General features: G+C 41.4%; 1 protein-coding gene across 2 annotated transcripts; it reads right to left on the reverse strand.

Moving 5' to 3' along the window:
• Positions 1-146: 146 nt before the first annotated feature.
• On the reverse strand, positions 147-14203 carry LOC109899583 (SEC23-interacting protein). 2 transcript variants are annotated; one of them, XM_020494939.2, is made up of 17 exons: positions 13860-14203; positions 8760-9280; positions 8444-8654; positions 7863-8056; positions 7477-7566; positions 6991-7201; positions 6607-6748; positions 6066-6274; positions 5474-5574; positions 5206-5367; positions 4655-4750; positions 4258-4425; positions 2161-2316; positions 1762-1864; positions 1431-1619; positions 1159-1327; positions 147-765 (listed from the first exon to the last, which is right to left on the reverse strand). In XM_020494939.2, exons 1-17 carry the CDS (start codon positions 13990-13992, stop codon positions 684-686), a joined length of 2937 nt encoding a protein of 978 aa, XP_020350528.1. In that variant the 5' UTR covers positions 13993-14203; the 3' UTR covers positions 147-683. The 2 variants fall into 2 exon arrangements, with proteins under 2 accessions (XP_020350528.1, XP_020350530.1); XM_020494941.2 differs by having other exon boundaries at positions 5206-5364; positions 13860-14200.
• Positions 14204-20803: the final 6600 nt, after the last annotated feature.

Genomic DNA, 20803 nt, shown 5'->3' on the forward strand with positions numbered 1-20803 from the left:
TTTGAAGCACAAAAAGCCGTCTTCTATTACGACCCAGATTTAAGGAGGATATGTGGAAGTCTACTTGTGCAATTTAATACGGTTTTTAACAATCAGCAATAAAAATACAACATAAAAGCTCTGAAGACTGAAAATAAGTCAAGTAATGTGAAAGTAAAATGGTTTATTGCACAACTATTTTTAAACAAAATAAAAAACTGAGGTAAATATTTAATTTGCAGTTTTTATGTGATTTCTCTTGTATATGTTCCATTTGGTGATTCCATATTGTTCAGCAAGCAAACTCCATCCAAACCTCACCAGTTCTAGAATTTAGGCTATAAAAATGTAATTTCAAACAAGTGGTTTTGGAATCCACTAATTTGATCTAGTTAATTTAAGACAAATGGTATATAACAAGCGTATTCATTTTCATACAATAGACTATGAGAATATACAAAAGGAAAATTAATATTAACAAGAAGCATAGAAGCATATATAAAATTAAAAAGCATTTACATGGCCAAACCTGATGGGGAGATAAACAGTATGAGGGTTTTAGAAAGGTGTATTATTCACTCTAAATCAACCTGTTGGAACCAGCCTGATAGCTGTGTTCACCATTCCATGTAACTTACGTGCAGTGAAAGAGAATGGTAAACGTAGCAACCAGGCTGGTTCCACCAGGCTACCAATCTATTGCATCAGTGTAGAATCTGTTCTGGGTATATCCCCATGGTCATGTAAATCTCTTTTAGGAGTAGTAGGGCTGTGTCTTCAGACTCCCTGCAAAAAGAAAGGCACAAGTAAATCACTACAGACTGAATTATTTGTCAAACAGAATACATCAACTTAAAATAGATCAGCTGTGTAGAGAAGACAAACAATCCAAGCCATGGAGTGAGTTTCAGCCACAGATTCAAAACTCTTCAGCAGTAGACTCAAAATCGGCATTAGTGGCTATTTAGAATAAAACATTATATGGCTAAATCTTGGCTAACTTTTAATCATACAGAACCTACAAACAACCACACACAAGTATAACCTCGTGTGGAGCGCCCAAGAAGCAGAATGATACGAGTGGCTGATCCAGCCAAGGCCCACATTAAAAGTATTCAACAGTGCACATTAGTCACCATTTCCACCTTGATGTAAAAGTGCCACAACCGATTTTCATACCAGTAGCACAGGTGACTCTGCAGGGCGAAAAGGTACTCGTTGAAGCTCTCGATGGGCTTCTCCTGTAAGACGTAGTCGATGCGGTTTCCCCCGTTCAACATTCCTATTTTCATCTGGGCCTCCTCTTCTCTCAGCAGCTCAGGACTCTCCATTATCCTTTGTTCTGCAACTAACCACATTTTTTACAAGTTAACATTTTTACCCCCCTATACAAATAAACCAAAATACCAATATTTCATTACTTATTTAAATCACTGTGCCCTTATGTTCACCATCGCTGTGTGCATGCTTCTCCTCCTCCTCCTTGATCTGATTGGCCACCATGGCGAGCTCGGCCGCCAGCTGGGCGTTGGTGGTGTGAGCGCGGGCAAAGTCGTTGAGGGTCTGCCAGGCACTCCTCAGGGAGCTGATGAAGCCGTGCTTGAGGTCCGAACCCATGCGGGACAGACTCTCCTTCAGCTCTGCCATACACAAACAATCCATCATGTAAACCCCTCACAGTCATTATTCTAAAACAAATTACACTTGGGAACCAATGGTTGACAATGATAGGCTAAGAAATAGAAAATAAATCTGAGGATAAAATAGATAGTAGTTCCATACCAAGATGCAGCCTCTTCCTCCCTTTGTGATGTGGAATCAGAACAGGTTTCAGGTCCAAGTCTGGCAAGATCATGGGCTCAATCCTGTAAGCAACTGGGTCCAGCTAAAACAAACAGAAAGAGCAATCAGATATTTTAACATTTAGAAGTAAAAATAAAACTATTTGATTACACCCTTGCATATGAATGAATGTACAGTATTTGCTACCCTGATGTACTTTAATGAAACACATTGGCATTAACCATGTCACAGCTCAAATGTATTTATGAAGTAATTTATGTAAACAGTTGTCACAAAGTGCTTTTTATAGCTGACAGTGACAATCCTATCACATACAGTATGTCATCTGCATGCACACCCATACTCCAGGAAAGATATGTCTGAGAAAGACTGGCTAACCGGATGGTAAATGTTGAAGAATCCCTTGCAGGTGGGTAGCTGGTAGTTCTCCTCGATCTTCTTCAGCCCTCGCACTGTGAGGAACATCCCTAAGGGAGATCCCAGGGCAAAGAAATTCACCGGTTCAAAGTCCAGAGTGTGGTACACAACAGACACCTATGGAGAAGAACACCAACACCAGACAAGACAGTGCTTTTAGATAACTACACTGAACAAAAATATAAATCCGACATCCAACTATTTCAAAGATTCTACTGAGTTAGTTCATATAAGGAAATCAATAAATGTAAATAAATGAATTAGGCCCTAATCTATGGATTTTACATGACTATGAATACAGATATGCATTTATTGGTCACAGATAACTTAAAAAAAAAAAAAGTAGGGGCGTGGATCAGAAAACCAGTCTGTATCTGGTGACCACCATTTGCCTCATGCAGCGCAACATCTCCTTCGCATAGAGTTGATCAGGCTGTTGATTGTGGCCTCTGCAATGTTCTCCCACTCTTCATCAATGGCTGTGCGAAGTTGCAGGTTATTGGCGGGAACTGGAACACGCTGTCGTACATGTTGATCAAGAGCATCCCAAATATGCTCAATGGGTGACATGTCTGGTGAGCATGCTGACCATGGAAGAACTGGGACATTTTCAGCTTCCAGGTTGTTGGATCGAATCCCCGAGCTGACAAGGTAAAAATCTGCCTTTCTGCCCCTGATAAAGGCAGTTAACCCACTGTTCCATGGGCGCCGAAGACGTGGATGTTGATTAAGGAAGCCCCCCGCACCTGTCTGATTCAGAGTTAAATGCAGAAGACATTTCAGTTGAAGGCATTCAGTTGTACAACTGACTATGTATCCCCCCTTTCCCTTTTCATTATCATATTGAAACATGAGGTGATGGCAGCAGATGAATGGCACGACAATGGACTTAGGATCCCGTCATGGTACCGCTGTGCATTTAAATTGCCATCGATAAAATGCAATTGTGTTCGTTGTCCGTAGCTTATGCATGCCCATTCCATAACCCCACCGCCACAATGTTGACATCAGCAAACTGCTCGCCCACATGACATCCTCAGTTTCATCAGCTGTCCGGGTGGCTGGTCTCAGACGATCCTGCCGGTGAAGAAGCCGGAGGTCCTGGGCTGCTGTGGTTAGAGGTTGTGAGGCCGATTGGCCGTACTGCCAAATTCTCTAAAACAACGTTGGAGGCAGCTTATGGTAGAGAAATGAACATTCAATTATCTGGCAACAGCCCTGGTGGACATTCCTGCAGTTAGCATGCCAATTGCACACCCCCTCAATGTAATGCTGTTTAATCAGCTTCTTGATATGCCACATGGGTCAGGTGGATGGATTATCTTGGCAAAGGAGAAACGCTCATTAACAGGGATGTAAACAAATGTATGCACAAAATTTGAGAAAATTATATTTTTGTGGGTATGGAACATTTCTGGGATCTTTTATTTTAGTTAATGAAACACGTATCATGTTGCGTTCATATTTTTGTTCAGTGTACTTTAGATCCACACACCACCATTTTTTTTTATGGCCAGGTATCCCTTGGGAAAGAGGTCTTCTGACCTCAATGGGACTTCCTGGATAAATAAGGGTTAAATAAAAAATGTAATGCTTTGAGGGAAAAAGATGTGTCCTAATGAAAATGTATGCTTATGCATGACATTTCAGAAAGGCTGTAGACTAGGATTCTGATCAACGGAGGTGTAACCTCATTAGAGCTGTCAAATCGGTGAGCAGCTTCTCTTGTGGTCACTGTTACGAAATCACATCTGTCCTTATATCCCACCCGCGTTAGAAGTTCAGAACGAGAAAGTGTAGGCTATATAGAAATAATAACACTGATCATTAAATGAAAGCGATTTATATTAGCCTAATCGAGGTGTAGATTACATTACACATTCCAGTGTTCGAACGTGCAACGCGGCTGCATGGGATTTCTATTAATGCATCTTGGTGCATCCAATGGCAATGTCTGCAATACGTAACACCAGGAGCCGCTTGAGGATTTGACAGCTCTAACGCAGTTACAGCTTCGACACCGCTGATCTGATTGAATCCTGAGAGGTTTAGGTTTACCTGCCCAGTGCCAACATCAAAGTAGTTGTAATCCACATGGACAGAGGAGTAAGCCCCGCCAACAGGAAGCTTCGTGGTGCCTGGCCCTGGGAGGGGCTCGATTGATTGGGCAGGGACAACCTCTTGATTGGCCACTTTAACTTCTGCTGCCTTCTTCTCTTGTGCTACCTGACAAAAGGAGTCCGAAGTTGAAGGCACATGAACACACGATTATGTTAAGTTGTCACTGTTTTAACCATCACTGGATTGTGTTCAGTAGGCACACTGTAGCGAAACATTTAGCAATAGAAAACAGAACTTTGTATTCTAAGTTCAGGTAGCACCGCCCCGTTTCAAAACATTTTCTTCCTATTGAACACAACACTGGTGTCTGAGCGAAAAAGAATTAAATGATCACCTGCTTAATTGCTCTTTCTTTGACAAACTTGGCTATTTTCTTCCTTGGCCCCAATGGAATGCTCATCTCTTTCAGGTCCTCAACTGTGCACATAAGCTAACAGAATATAGGAGAGAGGAAATTAGATTGCAACCACTGACTCTATGATATGGTCTAGGGAGTCATTGCAATATAATTGAATCCTTTAATTTCAGTTCCTGGGACATGTCACTCAAAAGTCAGTTATTTTCAGACCTCATCTGTGGTTATGTTCAGATAAGGCCATACCAATTTGTTTTGTAGATCCAACTATATCCCATATAGCTATATCCTTATAGCCACAATCAAAAATGAAAAGATAAGCATAGTAAATTATATTTTCCATTCATTTGTGGGGTAGGAATCATGATTGATTTAGGCATAAAGCTGGATCTACACAACCAATGGCGTGACTCACCTAGACTGTCGAGATCTGAAAACATCTGTCAAAAATTGTATTTTGGAGTGTAATGTCTCTTTAATAGTGTGATCAATAACTGTATGGGTTCATGACAAGCAAGGAGGGTTCTTACGAAAGATTCAAGGTCAATCTTCTCCTGTTCTAAAGTGCTCTGGTACTCAGACAGGCCCAGATGTTCCAAAGCAGAAGAAAGATCGACAAACTCCTTCCCTTCCTCTTTAGGCTCCTCCTCTACAGCAGCAGGTGAAGTAGCAACAGCGGGGGATGCCACCTGCTTTAAAGAGAAGTGGGAAACTCCAGGTTATATTACTATTGTTACACTCTCTGGTGTCACCTAAATAATGAAATAAACAATGTTTGGATAGTTATGGACCCACTACCTGTTTGGTGTCTGCAGGGTGGGCCCCATTAGCAGTTGGCATGGTTTGCAAAGGTAAGCCATTCTTCTGGTTTGACAGCAAGTCAAAAAGTATGAGAGATCCTGCAAACAAACATTCAGAGAGACCGGTTTGTCCAAATCTTTCTCACATGACTAAGCTAAAAGTAGGAACACTTGGGGATGCTTTTCTCAATGCTGTGTTTAGATGGTACGAGGCAGACGGCAAACCGGATGTCATTGTTTTCAATGAGGGCACAATGGTAAATTCCATCAGCTGCCACGGTAGATGGGACTTGCCGCCAGAGTTCAAATCTTTCAACTTTTGTCGTCTGCCTCGGCTTTGTTTTCTACCAGATGTTGATTTGCACTGATTGCTTACTGAAATCCCCATAGCAATGCATACCCTTGTGCTAGCTTGCTTTTGCAGTCACCCTCTTTCTTGTCCTGCTATGTCGACTGGTATGACGGTTTTTGCGTCCCCCTAAACACAGCATAAACCTAGTCCTGATATAAAAAGCACAAAAGGTTTTTAATCCAGGACTAGGCTTTATCTGGGTCTGGAAAAGTGTCCCTTGATGTTTGGGTGTTTGTACCTAAACTATGTCCGGATACTGAAATGCCTCCTTTGAAGTCTGGGTTCCGCTGCAAGAACAGGGCATAGATCCTGTTAATCTCAAGGGCGACTGTGTCCATGATGGTCTGGCAGTAGGTGGGGCTGTTGTAGAACAGCACATCTAGGAGGGTCTCGTTAGTGAAGTGACGCAGACGACCTGTGCTGGGCAGGGTGATCTTCTTTATCCTCCTAAAACATTAGGAAATTGATTGACACCAAATCCTTGCTTCCTCCATACTTGTTTCCTCAATTCCTCTCAAGGCACATTGGAGGAGAGGATCTAAGGTCCCTCCCTTGGACCTCTTCCTCCAATGAACTTTGAGAGAAATTGAGGAAATGAGGATAAAGGAAGCATTAGCAAGGTTTTGACAGCTAGTAACATTCTGTGACACAGCCATTTGTACAAGCTTGCCACTCAGCAAAGATGTTTTGTGTTACAATATAAATTTCCCTATCCCACAAAGAACAGGCCCTATTCCCAAGTGTATGAACATCCTCAAAATCTATTAGTGTCTCCTCACTTGTCCACCCCTGTGGCATCCCCATGCAGGGCCGTGTGCCACTGAACAGGAAGGAACTCCACTCGGCTGATGACACGCTCGTCCTGCGCCTTCTTAAAGTGACTCTGCAGCAGCTTCAGCGATACACTCCGGAAGTCATCCACTGTGAACACAAGGAACACACATTTTTAATACTCTATCTGGGTTAGTATGGAGTACTAAATGGATATTCAACACAATGACATTCAATAAACGCTATTCATTATTGCTGGGCATAGTAAACAACAACATAACGGAAGAACATACCATGACATATACCATTCAGGACATAAACAAGCACATCCATTTTACAATATTATTATAGCTCTGGGAAATATAGAGGCTATATGGAGAAATCACACATACCACACTCCACCATGCTCCTGAACCTCAGATCACAGACTGGACCGATGCCATGCACCATGAACACCAAGTGATCCACCTGAGGGAGCTCCCCATCAGGAACTTCGTCATGGTCATCATCGATGCCCCTCTTGACCACCCTGGGTCTGGTCTGTCCATCCTGGGTCGTACCCCACTCATCTGGCATGTCAGAGGGCTGGAATTGTACTATCACCTGTTGAAAGACATAAAAAGGCCTTTTCACAAACTAGAAACACAGTCATGTCTGGGTCTGCAAACAAAGTCCACTCAAAACCATGATGTTATTTTTCCTTACAGTCTTGATCAGTGTTCACAATTGGTAACTAACTGGTACCTAATGGTGCTTGTTGTAATGAATTCCAAAAAAACAAAAACTAGTTATGGATAAGTTACTACTTTGTGATTACCATGTAATTTTAGTAAACACTTTGTAATTCTGCACCGTAAAATTAAGGCCTACCAACATACCTTTGGATTGTGCATGACAATGGTTTCCCCCGATGGGAACTCCAGCCGACGGTGCCATTGATTGGTTGACACAGCTTTCTTATATTCTCCCTACATAGAGAAGACAGCCAATCAAACAAAGCTCAGACATAACATTCACCTATCAGTCCACTCTCAGGGCTAAAACCCAACACACCACATGGTCAGTTGTATTATAATTTACGTAACAGTGAGACAAAACCTGGGTATTGTTCATTAGGGCACACTGTAGTAAAACATAGGAAAACTTTTGCAATGGAAAACAAACAGGCATTTTCAGAAGTACATCCCTTTTTATGACTATTTTCCTTCATTGCGTGGCCTAATGAACATGACCCTGGTCAATACAAGGTCCTGTTGCGACAAACCTCTAGCTTCTCGCTGAACTCCTCTGAGTAGGGGATGAAGCGGCTGTCTGAGTCTCCCTTGTAGAACCAGGTGCAGCGCCGCACCTCTGTAGGTTCCTCCTCCCAGAATACAGCTGTTCGTATGCGGTCATAGAGCTGCACGTCGTAGCGCCCCCCGTCTGTGCACACAATCACGTTCTCAGGGTCCGGTTGCACTAGAGGAGAATTAAAAAACAGTATTTTTTCTTTATTGTCTGTTTCTCACAGATATTTGCTTTATGTACCAGAAAATGCAGTGCGACAAGAAAAGATTCAGGACAAAAAGAGAGACATGGCATATTCTTGACAACATACAATTTTATGAAAAGCAAAACAAAATGACAGACTCGTGAGATGATCAGGTCTCTGTGAGTGTGCATAAATTAGGGTCGTGTTTATTAGGGCATGCAACGGATAATGTTTCAAAACATTTTGAAATGGTCGCTGCACTGACAGCTTTAACAAATTGCTAGGCCTAAATAAACGAGAGCGATGAAAAGTCAACTTGGATAACGATACTATGAATGGCTCTAATGTAGTAGAAATCAGATCCTTCATCTCACCTGAATTATAGATCTCCTCCAGCTGAATGGAGTCCAGGATACTGAAGGGAAGCCAGGCGCTCTTGGACTCCACTTGTTTGCAGAAGAACCAGTGAGTCTGAACAGCCTCGTACACGTTGTATTGCATCATTTGATTGGCTGGGACCAGTGCTCCAGCCATGGCGGCATGTTGGGCCATAGGGGGAGGCCCTTGAATCTGGGTGGGGGAGGGCTGAAGGGAGAGTAAAGACATATATATTAGCCTGATTGTCAGGCAATAAATAGCAAGAGAAACCAGTGAATACTAACACCCTATCAGAGTGGAGTTGTTGTTTACCTTTGTGAATGTGGAGGGTGCCGTTTGGAATGTTGGAGCTGGAGAGCCCATAGTGTACTGATTTTGCTGCAGCGGTGGATGGAATAGCGACTGGACCTCTGGAGCTGGCACATAGGGTTTGGCTCTGCTGCTGAGGGGTGTGTGACGGTACGGATTATAACTCTGATCGGGGGTTTGTGGAGGGGGTGGGGTCACTGTGCTAGGGGGAGGAGTGTAGCTTCCCATGGGGTTCTGATGAACGCCAGTGCCAAATGGCTGTGGCACAGCAGGGTTGGAGTTGATTAGTGGGATAGGCGGTGTTGGGGCCATGCTGGCAACACTGGGAACAGAGGTTGGTCCCGATGTCGCGAGGGATACTGAGAGTGACGCTGGTGGTGGACATGCCGGCTGATGACCGATGGAGGCAAATGGGTCACTACTGTTCACGGGACTGGAGAAGTAGCTAAACGTGGATGGTGCAGGGGCATTTCCAGAGGCCTGGCCAAGAAAGCTGTCTTCTTCTCCGACATCTGCAGTATCATCTTGGAAAAACAGAACATTAGAGCAACTGAGTTACTGCAGTAGATTTGAACAGTACATTCATTCTAAATGTGCGCAATGTCAACAATCCAATGTGAATCCACCCTTTGAGAAACTCAACTGACTAACTAACTACAGACCAACAAGGGTTCTGTTGATACGACAGGTCTGTTGACCTGACACTGCTATAGATAGCTGAGGAACGCTAAACTAAATTCTGTTATATCGAGGCGGTTTGATAACTGGTCTCACAATTTGCTAGCACCAACAGTCATCATAAATCAATACTGATATATATATATATATATATATATATACACACACATATACACACACACACAGCTCTGAAAAAAATGTATAGACCACTGCAAAATGATCAGTTTCTCTGGTTTTACTATTGAAAGGTATGTGTTTGGGCAAAATGAAAAATTTTGTTTTATAGTATAAAACTACTGACAACATTTCTCCCAAATTCAAAATAAAAACATTGTCATTTTGGTCAAAATAACAAAAAAATTGTGTTTTCAGACCTCAAAAATGCAAAGAAAATAAGTTCATATTCATTTTTAAACAACACAATACTGATGTTTTAACTTAGGAAATGTTCAGAAATCAATATTTGGTGGAATAACCCTGATTTCAATCACAGTTTTCATGCGTCTTGGCATGCCAGTCTTTTCCATTGATGTTGGGTGACTTTACGCCACTCCTGGCGCAGAAATTCAAGCAGCTTGGCTTTGTTTGATGGCTTGTAACCCATCCATCTTTCTCTTGATCACATTCCAGAGGTTTTCAATGGGGTTCAGAGTAGAGGTCGACCGATTAATCGGAATGGCCGAACAATCGGAAATCGGTATTTTTGGACAGCGATTTTGCAGATTATTATTATACATTTTTTACTACACCTTTATTTAACTAGGCAAGTCAGTTAAGAACACATTCTTATTTTCAATGACGGCCTAGGAACGGTGGGTTAACTGCCTGTTCATGGACAGAACGACAGATTTTCCCCTTGTCAGCTGGGGGGATCCAATCTTGCAACCTTACAGTTAACTAGTCCTTGTGCACTCCACAAGGAGACTGCCTGTTACGCGAATGCAGTAAGCCAAGGCAAGTTGCTAGCTAGCATTAAACTTATCTTATAAAAAACTAATCGATCATAATCACTAGTTAACTACACATGGTTTCTGATATTACTAGATATTATCTAGCGTGTCCTGCGTTGCATATAATCTGACTGAGCGGTGGTAGGCAGAAGCAGGCGAGTAAACATTCATTCAAACAGCACTTTCTTTGCGTTTTGCCAGCAGCTCTTCGTTGTGCGTCAAGCATTGTATGGTTTATGACTTCAAGCCCATCAACTCCCGAGATGAGGCTGGTGTAACCGAAGTGAAATTTCTAGCTAGTTAGTGCGCGCTAATAGCGTTTCAAACATCACTCGTTCTGAGCCTTGGAGTAGTTGTTTCCCTTGCTCTGCATGTGTAACGCTGCTTCGAGGGTGGCTGTTGTAGTTGTGTTCCTGGTTCGAGCCCAGGTAGGGGCGAGAAGAGGGACGGAAGCTATACTGTTACACTGGCAATACTAAAGTGCCTATAAGAACATCCAATAGTCAAAGGTTCATGAAATACAAATGGTATAGAGGGAAATAGTCCTATAATAACTACAACCGAAAACTTCTAACCTGGGAATATTGAAGACTCATGTTAAAAGGAACCACCAGCTTTCATATGTTCTCATGTTCTGAGCAAGGAACTTAAACGTTAGCTTTCTTACATGGCACATATTGCACTTTTACTTTCTTCTCCAACACTTTGTTTTTGCATTATTTAAACCAAATTGAACATGTTTCATTATTTATTTGAGGCTAAATTGATTTTATTGATGTATTATATTAAACAAAATAAGTGTTCATTCAGTATTGTTGTAATTGTCATTATTGGTCCTCCAATAATCGGTATCGGCGTTGAATAATCATAATCGGTCGACCTCTAGTTCAGATCTGGAGACTGGGCTGGCCATGACAGGGTCTTGATTTGGTGGTCCTCCATCCACACCTTGATTGACCTGGCTGTGTGGCATGGAGCATTGTGCTGCTGGAAAAAACAATCCTCCGAGTTCGGGAACATTGCCAGAGCAGAAGGAAGCAAGATTTCTTCCAGGACAACCTTGTATGTGGCTTGATTCATGCGTCCTTCACAAATCTGCCTGATTCCCGCCCTGCTGAAACACCCCCAGATCATCACTGATCCTCTACCAAATTTCACAGTGGGTGCGAGACCTGGAGAGGCCTACAAAGCCACACAGTGTCTCGCACCCACTGTGAAATTTGGTGGATGATCGTTTACACATTTTTTTTTGTATGTTGGCTATTTAGAATTGTAGAAGATTAGCCAAGTCAGTTGAATGAGAGAGAGAGAGAGAGAGACAACTGAAAACTTTATTGAAGATGCACCAGATAAACTTTTAAATCTTCAAGGTTTCAGACTCCATTCTTCTCACCCTACCCAGGTCCCAAGGTTTAAGAGGGTGCACTACATCATGTGTGTTGGGGTTTTTCAGTTTGAACTAAAAGGGGTTTAAGAGGGTACTAGGCCTATACTTTAACATTGCAGAGCAAGTAGTCAACGTTGCATTATGAGTACCATAAATTACTATGCTTTTGGTCACTTTACCCAAAAAACAGTGGGACACAGGCCCTCATCATACAATGTAAACAACTACCATGCTTACATGTTTTACTACATGCTGCTATAGTTGGCATCCAACCATGGTATTTTTCTTCTTTGTACTACCATGGTAGCTAGTACAATAAAAAAATGGCCTGATTTTTTAGCAGGTAAATACCATGGTACTGGTGTAAATAAAGGTCACCACTGTTCCATAAGGAAAAATAAAAATAAAAACAAATGAATATTTACTAGACAACAAGCATTAGAGGATACAAAACTAAAGAATAACAATAAAAACTGAATGACTAAAAAGCAACCTATGGAAAGAAAGCTAAAAAGGTGTGTTTTAAGATAAGTCCACAGTTTCAGCTCACCATAGGTTTTTCTGGTAGGCTATTCCAGATGCTGGGGGCATAGTACCTAAAGGTTGCCTCTCTATGCCTCAGTTCAAGCCATGAACAGACCCTCTCCATCTTCGGAGGATGCAGCTTTCAAAGATTTGGCCACAACTGGTTGACCCGTCATGACATATTGCTTGTTTGTTTTTTTGCTCTTGAAGCACTTTGAGATTCTACAAAAAGTGCTATAGAAATGTAATAAACTATTGTGCAACATGTCAATACGTTTCACAAATACATGTAGAGATGAAAACAATCTCTCCTTTGAGAGCTAAGCGTCCCTCAGCTAAACTGTAGCAACTGTTATTCTACTTATTTACCAAGCTGTTAAAACAATTCCCAAAGAAATGTCCTGATATCTAATACATTGCAGAGATTTATCTACAAGTTTAAAATGTGTAATGGGCTTGTGGACAGCTAGCTCTCAAACTCTAGTCGGCATTCTACCAAGTTCTCAGCCAGCTTCGCAGCCGACTACTGCCACATGTGAACTACTACTTCTTCGATGAGGTTTAACAGCAGTTGGCATCCAATAAATGTTGCATTACCACCACCTACTAGACTGGAGTACAACTCCCTTATATTTTGTTTATTTTTCAAGCAAATACCCTACTATCTAACACTACGCTCATTTATTGTTATAATAATAAAAAATAACCACTATTTACATCTATTTAGTCCTACCTCAGGTCAACCTGAAAGGATGGAACACCACCACACCCAAATACCTCTCTGCAGCTGCCTCAGTTTTCTACAACTTAGGTTCCATCTCTGCAGTACAGTTGATAACCATTTCTATAAATGCAAAAAATCCAATCTTACTGAAACATATCACTTGTTGGCCTATCCCTCTGTAGTGGTACATATTTACACCACTCCTCTCAAGACCCCCCCCCCCCCCCCTTTTTTTAACCTTTATTTAACTAGGCAAGTCAGTTAAGAACAAATTCTTATTTTCAATGACAGCCTAGGAACAGCTACACCAGGGTTAAGGTTACACACAGGTGTTCAGAACATGCTTGATAGCTAATTAGCACAGGTGTTCTCCTCTTTTTCCGTAAACAAGCGTTGTAACATGGAGATATGGCCGTGTGGGAACACTACCCCCAACCCTATCAAGGTGTGTATCAACTTTTTTTAAATATATATATATCGATTATTTGAACGATACCCCCAACCCTATCAAGGTGTGTATCAACTTTTTTTAAATATATATATATATATATATATATATATCGATTATTTGAACGATAAAGCTCCAAAACTATACCGCCAGCGATGCATGTTCAGAGCAAGCGTCGGGGATCTTAACCTCTTCCTTCCTTCCTTAGGTTAAACCATTCCTGCAAAAGACACCTTTGTCCAATGACTCTTATGAGTAATGTAACTGAGAGTCACGCATGATCAAGGGCTAGTTGACAGCTAACTAACCAGTAGTTAGTTGGCTAGCTAGCTGTCATGTTAGTCATTGAATTCCTAGGGGCCCTTCTGTGCCTGGCTTAGCGTTATCTTACCTCCCGATAACACCGCTGGACCACTGGCCTGGCTGACAGGTATGACAGGTAAATTGAAGTTGAACTCCGGTGCCGCAGAAAACAGTAGATTTGCGCTGGAATTCGGCACATTATTGGTTTTCCTATCAGCCATTTTCACCCCAAATTACACGTAGCAAAAGCTTATTTTACTGCCGGAGCAGCATCATTTCACAACCCGGATGTCAGACGTAGTTCTCAGTGCTGGCATTTGCACAAATTCACTGATCTGTTATACAAGTGATAAACTCAAGCCAAAAACAGTACAACTACGTGGTCAAGTGTTCCGCGTTAAGTAGGCGCTGAATCTCCGCAAGTTCTTTGCCGTCTTGATGGTACGGGAATAAATATATGAGTAAGATTCAGTGCTGCCATCTACTGCTATGGCTGAGGTACTGTAAAAAAAAAATTATATATATATATTTTAAAAAAGGTTAACAATGTTTCTGATTGACTTTACTCTCTATTAACAGAATACTTATTTAAAATGCAATAATATTACATATATTCTCGAAAATATCCCAAAAAGAGTCTAATATCTAGTGACGCAGTTTTCCCGCCAATGTGAACCAGTGAGGTACAACCCGGGCCAAGAGAGAGCAAGTCGAGTGATAAAGTTATTGAGGCATAATTATTTATATTTTCTGTACTTTGTTTCATCAGCCCTCCAAAGGATGTACTGGTAAACAATGCCTTCATCTCATGATTGGATAAACAACCCCTTGAGCGTTGTCAAAGGGATGTTTGGTAAGCAAACAAATCCAGTGGAGGTGGTGCTAACGAGAATATGTTTGTTCGGGAATTTAGCTAGTTAGCTAGCCACCTCAATAGCTAACTAATATTAGCTAGCTTCTTAAGGGTTGGACACTTTAAATTTTCACCTAAAATTACAAACCCAAATCTAACTACCTGTAGTTCTGGACCTGAAGCAAGGATATGCATATTCTTGATACCATTTGAAAGGAAACACTTGGATGTTTGTGGGAATGTGAAATTAATGTAGGAGAATATAACACATTAGATCTGGTAAAAGATCATACAAACAAAAAAAAACATGCATTTTCTATAAAAAATGTTGTTCCATCTTTGAAATGTAAGAGAAAGGCCATACTTTAAGATATGAGTCTGTGTAATTTAGAATTACATTCCTGCACAATATTTTGTAATAAGTCTTTCAGGAGTTTGCCCAAATATGCCAAATTGGTCATTTGATACATTAAGTACATAACTATAGAGATTGAGAACATACAAAAATGCTATGGTAATTAAAAAAAGTTTACACACTCCCAGGAATGACATACATGATGGATCATTAGCATACACTCACTGTCACACATCTAGATGGCGGGGTGGGTGTGGAGCCAGAGACCGCAGTGGGGTCAAACGGTAGACCCCAGATCCTACATTTGAACATACAATTTATCAAACAAAATGATGCTACATTTTTATCTCTGAGACCCTCAGGATGACAAATCAGAGCAAGATTACTGAATGTAAGTACATTATTTACCTTCAGAGATGAATGTATCAAACCAGTTTTCTGTTGTTGTGCACTCTCCTCAAACAATAGTTTGCTATTTTGTCACTGTAATAGCTACTGTTAATTGCAGTTAGATACAAGCTACTGTTAATTGCAGTTAGAGAAACAAGAACTTAAGTTTTCTGCCCATATTAGACATGTCTATGTCCTGGAAAGGTGGCTGTTGTATACAACTTAATTCTAGTCTCATTAGCACACGTTAGCAACAACCGTCCAGGTTTAGGGACAACGATCCCGCAGAGGCTAGCTAGCGAGTGCAAACCACAGTAAGCTAGCTATGTGTTTGAAAAAAACTGATTTCTCTAGGTAAACAGACCAATAAGGCTTATCAGAGTAAACAAACGTATCAGACTGGAATGAGTTACTAAGCTTGCTTACATAGAACTGCTTTAGTCGTGTTTCAATAAACACTGGTTAATTGGGAGTTAATTCATATTTAGTGGGGAATTATCTTTTTATTGTGATAGTTGCTGTTGTTTGTGTCTTATGATTAGTCAATACACATTGTTTACATCTCGTCTTTACAACCATAACAGCCATGTGAATTTATCCTGATCAGCATGCATAATGAGGATGTGGTTTGTCTGACCCGACCCTCTGTCCTGCAGCCCAGAGCAACTCTAACCCAGAATGGGAAGCAAAAGTGTTGGAATACTTCAAAGACCCCACAGAGTAAGGCGACTCCAGAGGAACAGAGAGCGCACAACTTTCTGAATGCATTGTATTACTCCATATCTGTAGCGTATAGTGAGTACCCCCACTAGGGATGGGCACGGTTATTTGAATATGTGAATGGAAGTTAGTATTCAATTACTTGCCAAGAGTGTTCATTTTTGCGAAAATTTTATATTTTAAAAACAATATGTAACATTGCTACAAAGCCGACAAGGATAAACCATTACATTAGACAGTTATGAGTTCACCCCATAGAAATCCGTAGCCTAGTACTTGTAGTAGGCTACAATGATCAACCATCAGGTAGGGTGTTTCATATGAACAGGGTTGTTGTAGTCAAGGACGGGGAGCGCAGCAAATTAGCCTGGCAACTCCAGCTAGCTGGTTAACTTTTTCATGTAAATTTTCATGTAAGGAATAAAAGTAAAATGTGTTTCCATCACATTTTCAACTCTACTAGTTTTGTCACTAAAACAGTTAATTTAAAGGGAAAATGTGCCTACTCTGGTCTTGGCTAGTGTGCTCTAGCCAACAGCTATTGGTAAACTGCGGGTAGACTAGTCTACTTGAGATTATTATGGATAATATTTTTATTTGTCAAGCATCAATCATGTCACCAGAATAAAACCCTCGATATTAGAAAGGAGCATCAAGCAGACTTTACTTGCATAAAAACTGGATGGAAACATGGTTATAGATTGTTAGGGTTGCGTCAATTCGAATCTGGTATCAGAACAAGTTATGACACTGAGTCACTGATTGTATACTATGTACTTTTATTAGCTAAGCAATAAATGGTAAATGCAATTTTCGTATATACGGGTTCGCTGTAATCCCACGCAGGGCAGAACAGAGAACTGACTTGTTCCTGACAATGTTATTCTAATATACTCTGACAGAAGTAGTTCCTGCTTCCGAGCTGGCCTGTCAGAGTAGAGGCCAAGTATGGTTTAAATTTACTCAACCTATCGTTGATTGTTGGCGCACGAGCTGGTCCCAGCCCCTAGGCGCTCCAGTTGATAGATGTAACTGTTGCTGTGTAGAATATCTATGCGCTCATACTCTCGATACAGTTATCACACATCTGGCTCCTGTTATCTAACAAAAGACAGTTTGTTCTCGCAACACTATGTTCTGTATGTGCCCCCAACAACTCATGATAACTGCCTACACCCAAGAACAGCCACCCAAGAACAGCCTTGCCGCTAGTCACACCATATGTTGCAAAATGTTACATCTAACATACACAGATACCCTCATGATAGGCCAAGCATATTTTAAATCCTCACAAGATGACCAATGGTAGCAAAAAGTTTGTCTCGCGCGAGTCGGTTTCAGTGATGCCAATTTAGCAATCTTGCTGCTAGATTTAGCAACTTTTCAGGACTACCCTGGCAACTTTATTTTCAAACAGCACCTAGCAACAAATGTAGCTACTTTTGAAAAGTGACTCAAACACTAAAATGCACACAATTTCCCTCTAAATGACACAAAAACGATGCTCTCTGTCACACACTGTCACAACACACGTGCCTGGCTGCAAAAGTGCATTGTGAGTGACGTCAGCAGCAATTTCAGATCATTGTTGGCTGACTGCAGCAGTAGTAGTACGGGTTCGACGAGCCAAACCCAATGAACATAGTTGGTCACGAATGTTTGATCTTGAACAGAACTTACAACATCAATCAAAACTGTACAAAAAAAAGTGGGAGTCTGTACCTGAACAAATGTCAAATTGAGTAACGTTATTGTATATTTTACGTAATGACGCAGTTTTACGCTATTACGCAATGAAACCACAACGTCTTTTAGCAACAAATCAACCTGCCTCGAGCAACTTACCTTGAAAACTATTTGGCAACACTCGTCTGTTTAGCTACTTTCTCTCTTCGTGCCACACTGCTCCTGCTCCTCTCCGTAAAAAAAACATTTTTTTTTAAAGAGTGCAGCGCAACTGATCTCTCCGGGGTCGAACGAAAGAGTCCCCATTTGGAAGTAAAAATAAATAAAAATACAAGTGGTTCCTGATAGTGATTGTGTGGGTCTCTCATCACAGGTATACATACATCAGATGTCCTGCCTCTGGGTAAATTCAGTGGCTGTCTGCTCAACTCATACACAGATCGACTTGTGTCAGATCATCCAACTGCTGGTGCCTTGTGTGTGTTTAATATATTGTATCATGCTCCATATCAAATCAAAATTGAGTTGACTGTTATTTGAGATTTGAATTGAGGGTTAACAGCATATGTGGGTGCCACTTTAGTAATTGAGATAAATTGAATAGAACACTAATATGCAACTCTGGCCTGCAGTACAGTTTCTTCATTGTCATGACTAAATTAATTTTGCCCTCCACTTAAGGTCAGTATTAGATTTGTTTCTGACAATACTGAAAGAATGCATACTTTGTAGATATCTATACTGAACAAAAATATTAACAACAATTTGAAAGATTTTACTGAGTTCATGTAAGGAAATCAGTCAATTGAAATTAGTTCATTAGGCCCTAATCTATGGATTTCACGTGATTGGGCAGGGGTGCAGTCAATTTGTTTTTCCCCAAAAAGGGGATTTTATTATAGACAGAAATACTCCTCAGCACACCCCTCTGTTGAAGAAGCTGGATATGGATGTCCTGGGCTGGTGCGGTTACATGTGGTCTGTGGTTGTGAGGCCGGTTGGATGTACTGCCAAATTCTCTAAAAGGAGGCAGTTTATGGTAAACATTCCTGCAGTTAGCATGCAAATTACACACTCCCTCAAAACTTGATACATCTGTTGCATTGTGTAGTTTTGTCACACAACACATTTTAAAGTGACCTTTTATTGTCTCCAGCACAAGGAGCACCTGTGTAATGATGTGTTTAATCAACTTCTTGAAATGCTCACTAACAGGGATGTAAACAAATTTGTGCAAAAACTTTGAGAAATAAGATTTTTGTGCGTATGGATTAGGGAATCATGGGTTTGAGAGTAACATTGGGTGTTACAAATCTGAGTGGAGTGGCTTTGAAGATTGACAGTTTAATTGTGTTGCACAACATACATCACAAGACTTCATTGTACAGACAGTTTATCAAAGTATGTTAAAGTAACTGTGGTTACTGTTTTTTTCTTCTCTCCGGTAGTCTTACCATCTCAGTATGAGCCTCCACACCAACACCATGAACAGCCTGCATCTGGTGCCCAAGAAGGACTCCGTGGCTAACCAGCTGGTGAGTGGAGCCTTGCAGCTGGCCAGGGACACTGCCCTCTTCCTGGATGAGATGCAGCTGGAGCAGGGTCAACTGGACACCTCAGGTAAGAGGGGGCTCTGGGAACCACAGGGCACATTGAGGAGCAACTAGGGCCAGAGTTTGGCCCAGAGACGAGGCCCTACCCAGAAACAACCTCGATCTACACAAGTGTCTTAGGTTAGAGTATTTGATAGGTGTACACATTGGGGTAGTTGCACCACCTTGCTCTCTGATAGGCTGGGTAGAATTTTAGACATTGCTTATACCTGTCTTATTTACTCATATCTCCAAGTGGGGGGGTTGGGAGAAGGGTTGTTTCTGGGCATGCTGAAAGATGTACTGTACTGCAGGGATTGGGAACTAGTTTAATATACCCACAGAAGTGCCTCTAGCTTTTTTGTGCAACAGCCATGGTATATTCATTCATTTAGTATACCAATTGCTGTAGTGCAATGTCATTTAATAGCCTTGTGTTGTGGTAATATGTTCATAGAAATGTGTCCTGTTGTAGGTGTCTGGAACATCCCAGCTCTGGGGAACCTGATTTCCTGGCAGATGGTTGATTATGACTTCAACTACCACAAGGTGGAATTCCCCTGCAATATTAATGTGCTCATCACATCTGAGGGCAGATCCCTGCTACCAGTGAGGACAAAGGCGTCAAATAAAATTTTATTGGCCACATCCGCAATACCGTCTGATAAGTATGTGTGTGTAGTGAAATGCTTGTGTTCCTAGCTCCATATCTAACAATTCACACAAATCTAAAAGTAAAAGAATGGAATTAAGAAATATATAAATATTAGATTGAGCAATGTCAGAGTGGCATTGACTAAAATATAGTATATACTTATGAGATGACTAAAGCAGTATTTAAACATGATCAAAGTGACCAGTGATTCCAAGTCTGTATATAGGGTAGCAGCCTCTAAGGTGCAGGAGGAGTAACCGGATGGAAGATGGCTAGTGATGTCTGATGGCCTTGAGATAAAGCTGTTTTTTAGTCTCGGTCCCAGCTTTGATGCACCTGTACTGACCTCGCCTTCTGGATGATAGCGGGGTGAACAGGCTGTGGAGAGGGTGGTTGTCCTTGATCTTTTTGGCCTTCCTATGATATCGGGTCCTGGAGGGCAGGTAGTTTGCCCCCGGTGATGGGTTGGGCAGACCGCACCACCCTCTGGAGAACCTTGCGGACGGTGCTGTACCAGGCGATGATACAGCCCGACAGGTTGCTCTCAATTGAGCATCTAACAGTTTGAGGGTTTTAGGGGCCAAGCCAAATTTCTTCAGCCTCCTGACCTCTTCACCACACTGTCTGTAGACCATTTCAGATCGTCAGTGATGTGTATGCAGAGGAACTTGAAGCTTTCTGCGTTCCCGTCGATGTGGATAGGGGTGTGCACCCTCTGCTGTTTCCTGAAGTCCACGATAAGCGCCTTTGTTTTGTTGACATTGAGTGAGAGGTTATTTAC

The sequence above is a fragment of the Oncorhynchus kisutch genome, linkage group LG11 (genome assembly GCF_002021735.2).
Source record: "Oncorhynchus kisutch isolate 150728-3 linkage group LG11, Okis_V2, whole genome shotgun sequence".
NCBI lineage: Eukaryota > Metazoa > Chordata > Actinopteri > Salmoniformes > Salmonidae > Oncorhynchus > Oncorhynchus kisutch.

What these genes read in the sequence shown, in the direction of transcription:
- LOC109899583 (XM_020494939.2), bottom strand. Translation starts at nt 13,992, where the DNA reads ATGGCTGATAGGAAAACCAATAATGTGCCGAATTCCAGCGCAAATCTA. An exon ending in TTGATGTTGGCACTGGGCAG is followed by an intron (nt 2,317 to 4,257) that starts GTAAACCTAAAC and finishes TCTTCTCCATAG; the next exon opens with GTGTCTGTTGTGTACCACAC. An exon ending in GAGGAAGAGGCTGCATCTTG is followed by an intron (nt 1,620 to 1,761) that starts GTATGGAACTAC and finishes TGTGTATGGCAG; the next exon opens with AGCTGAAGGAGAGTCTGTCC.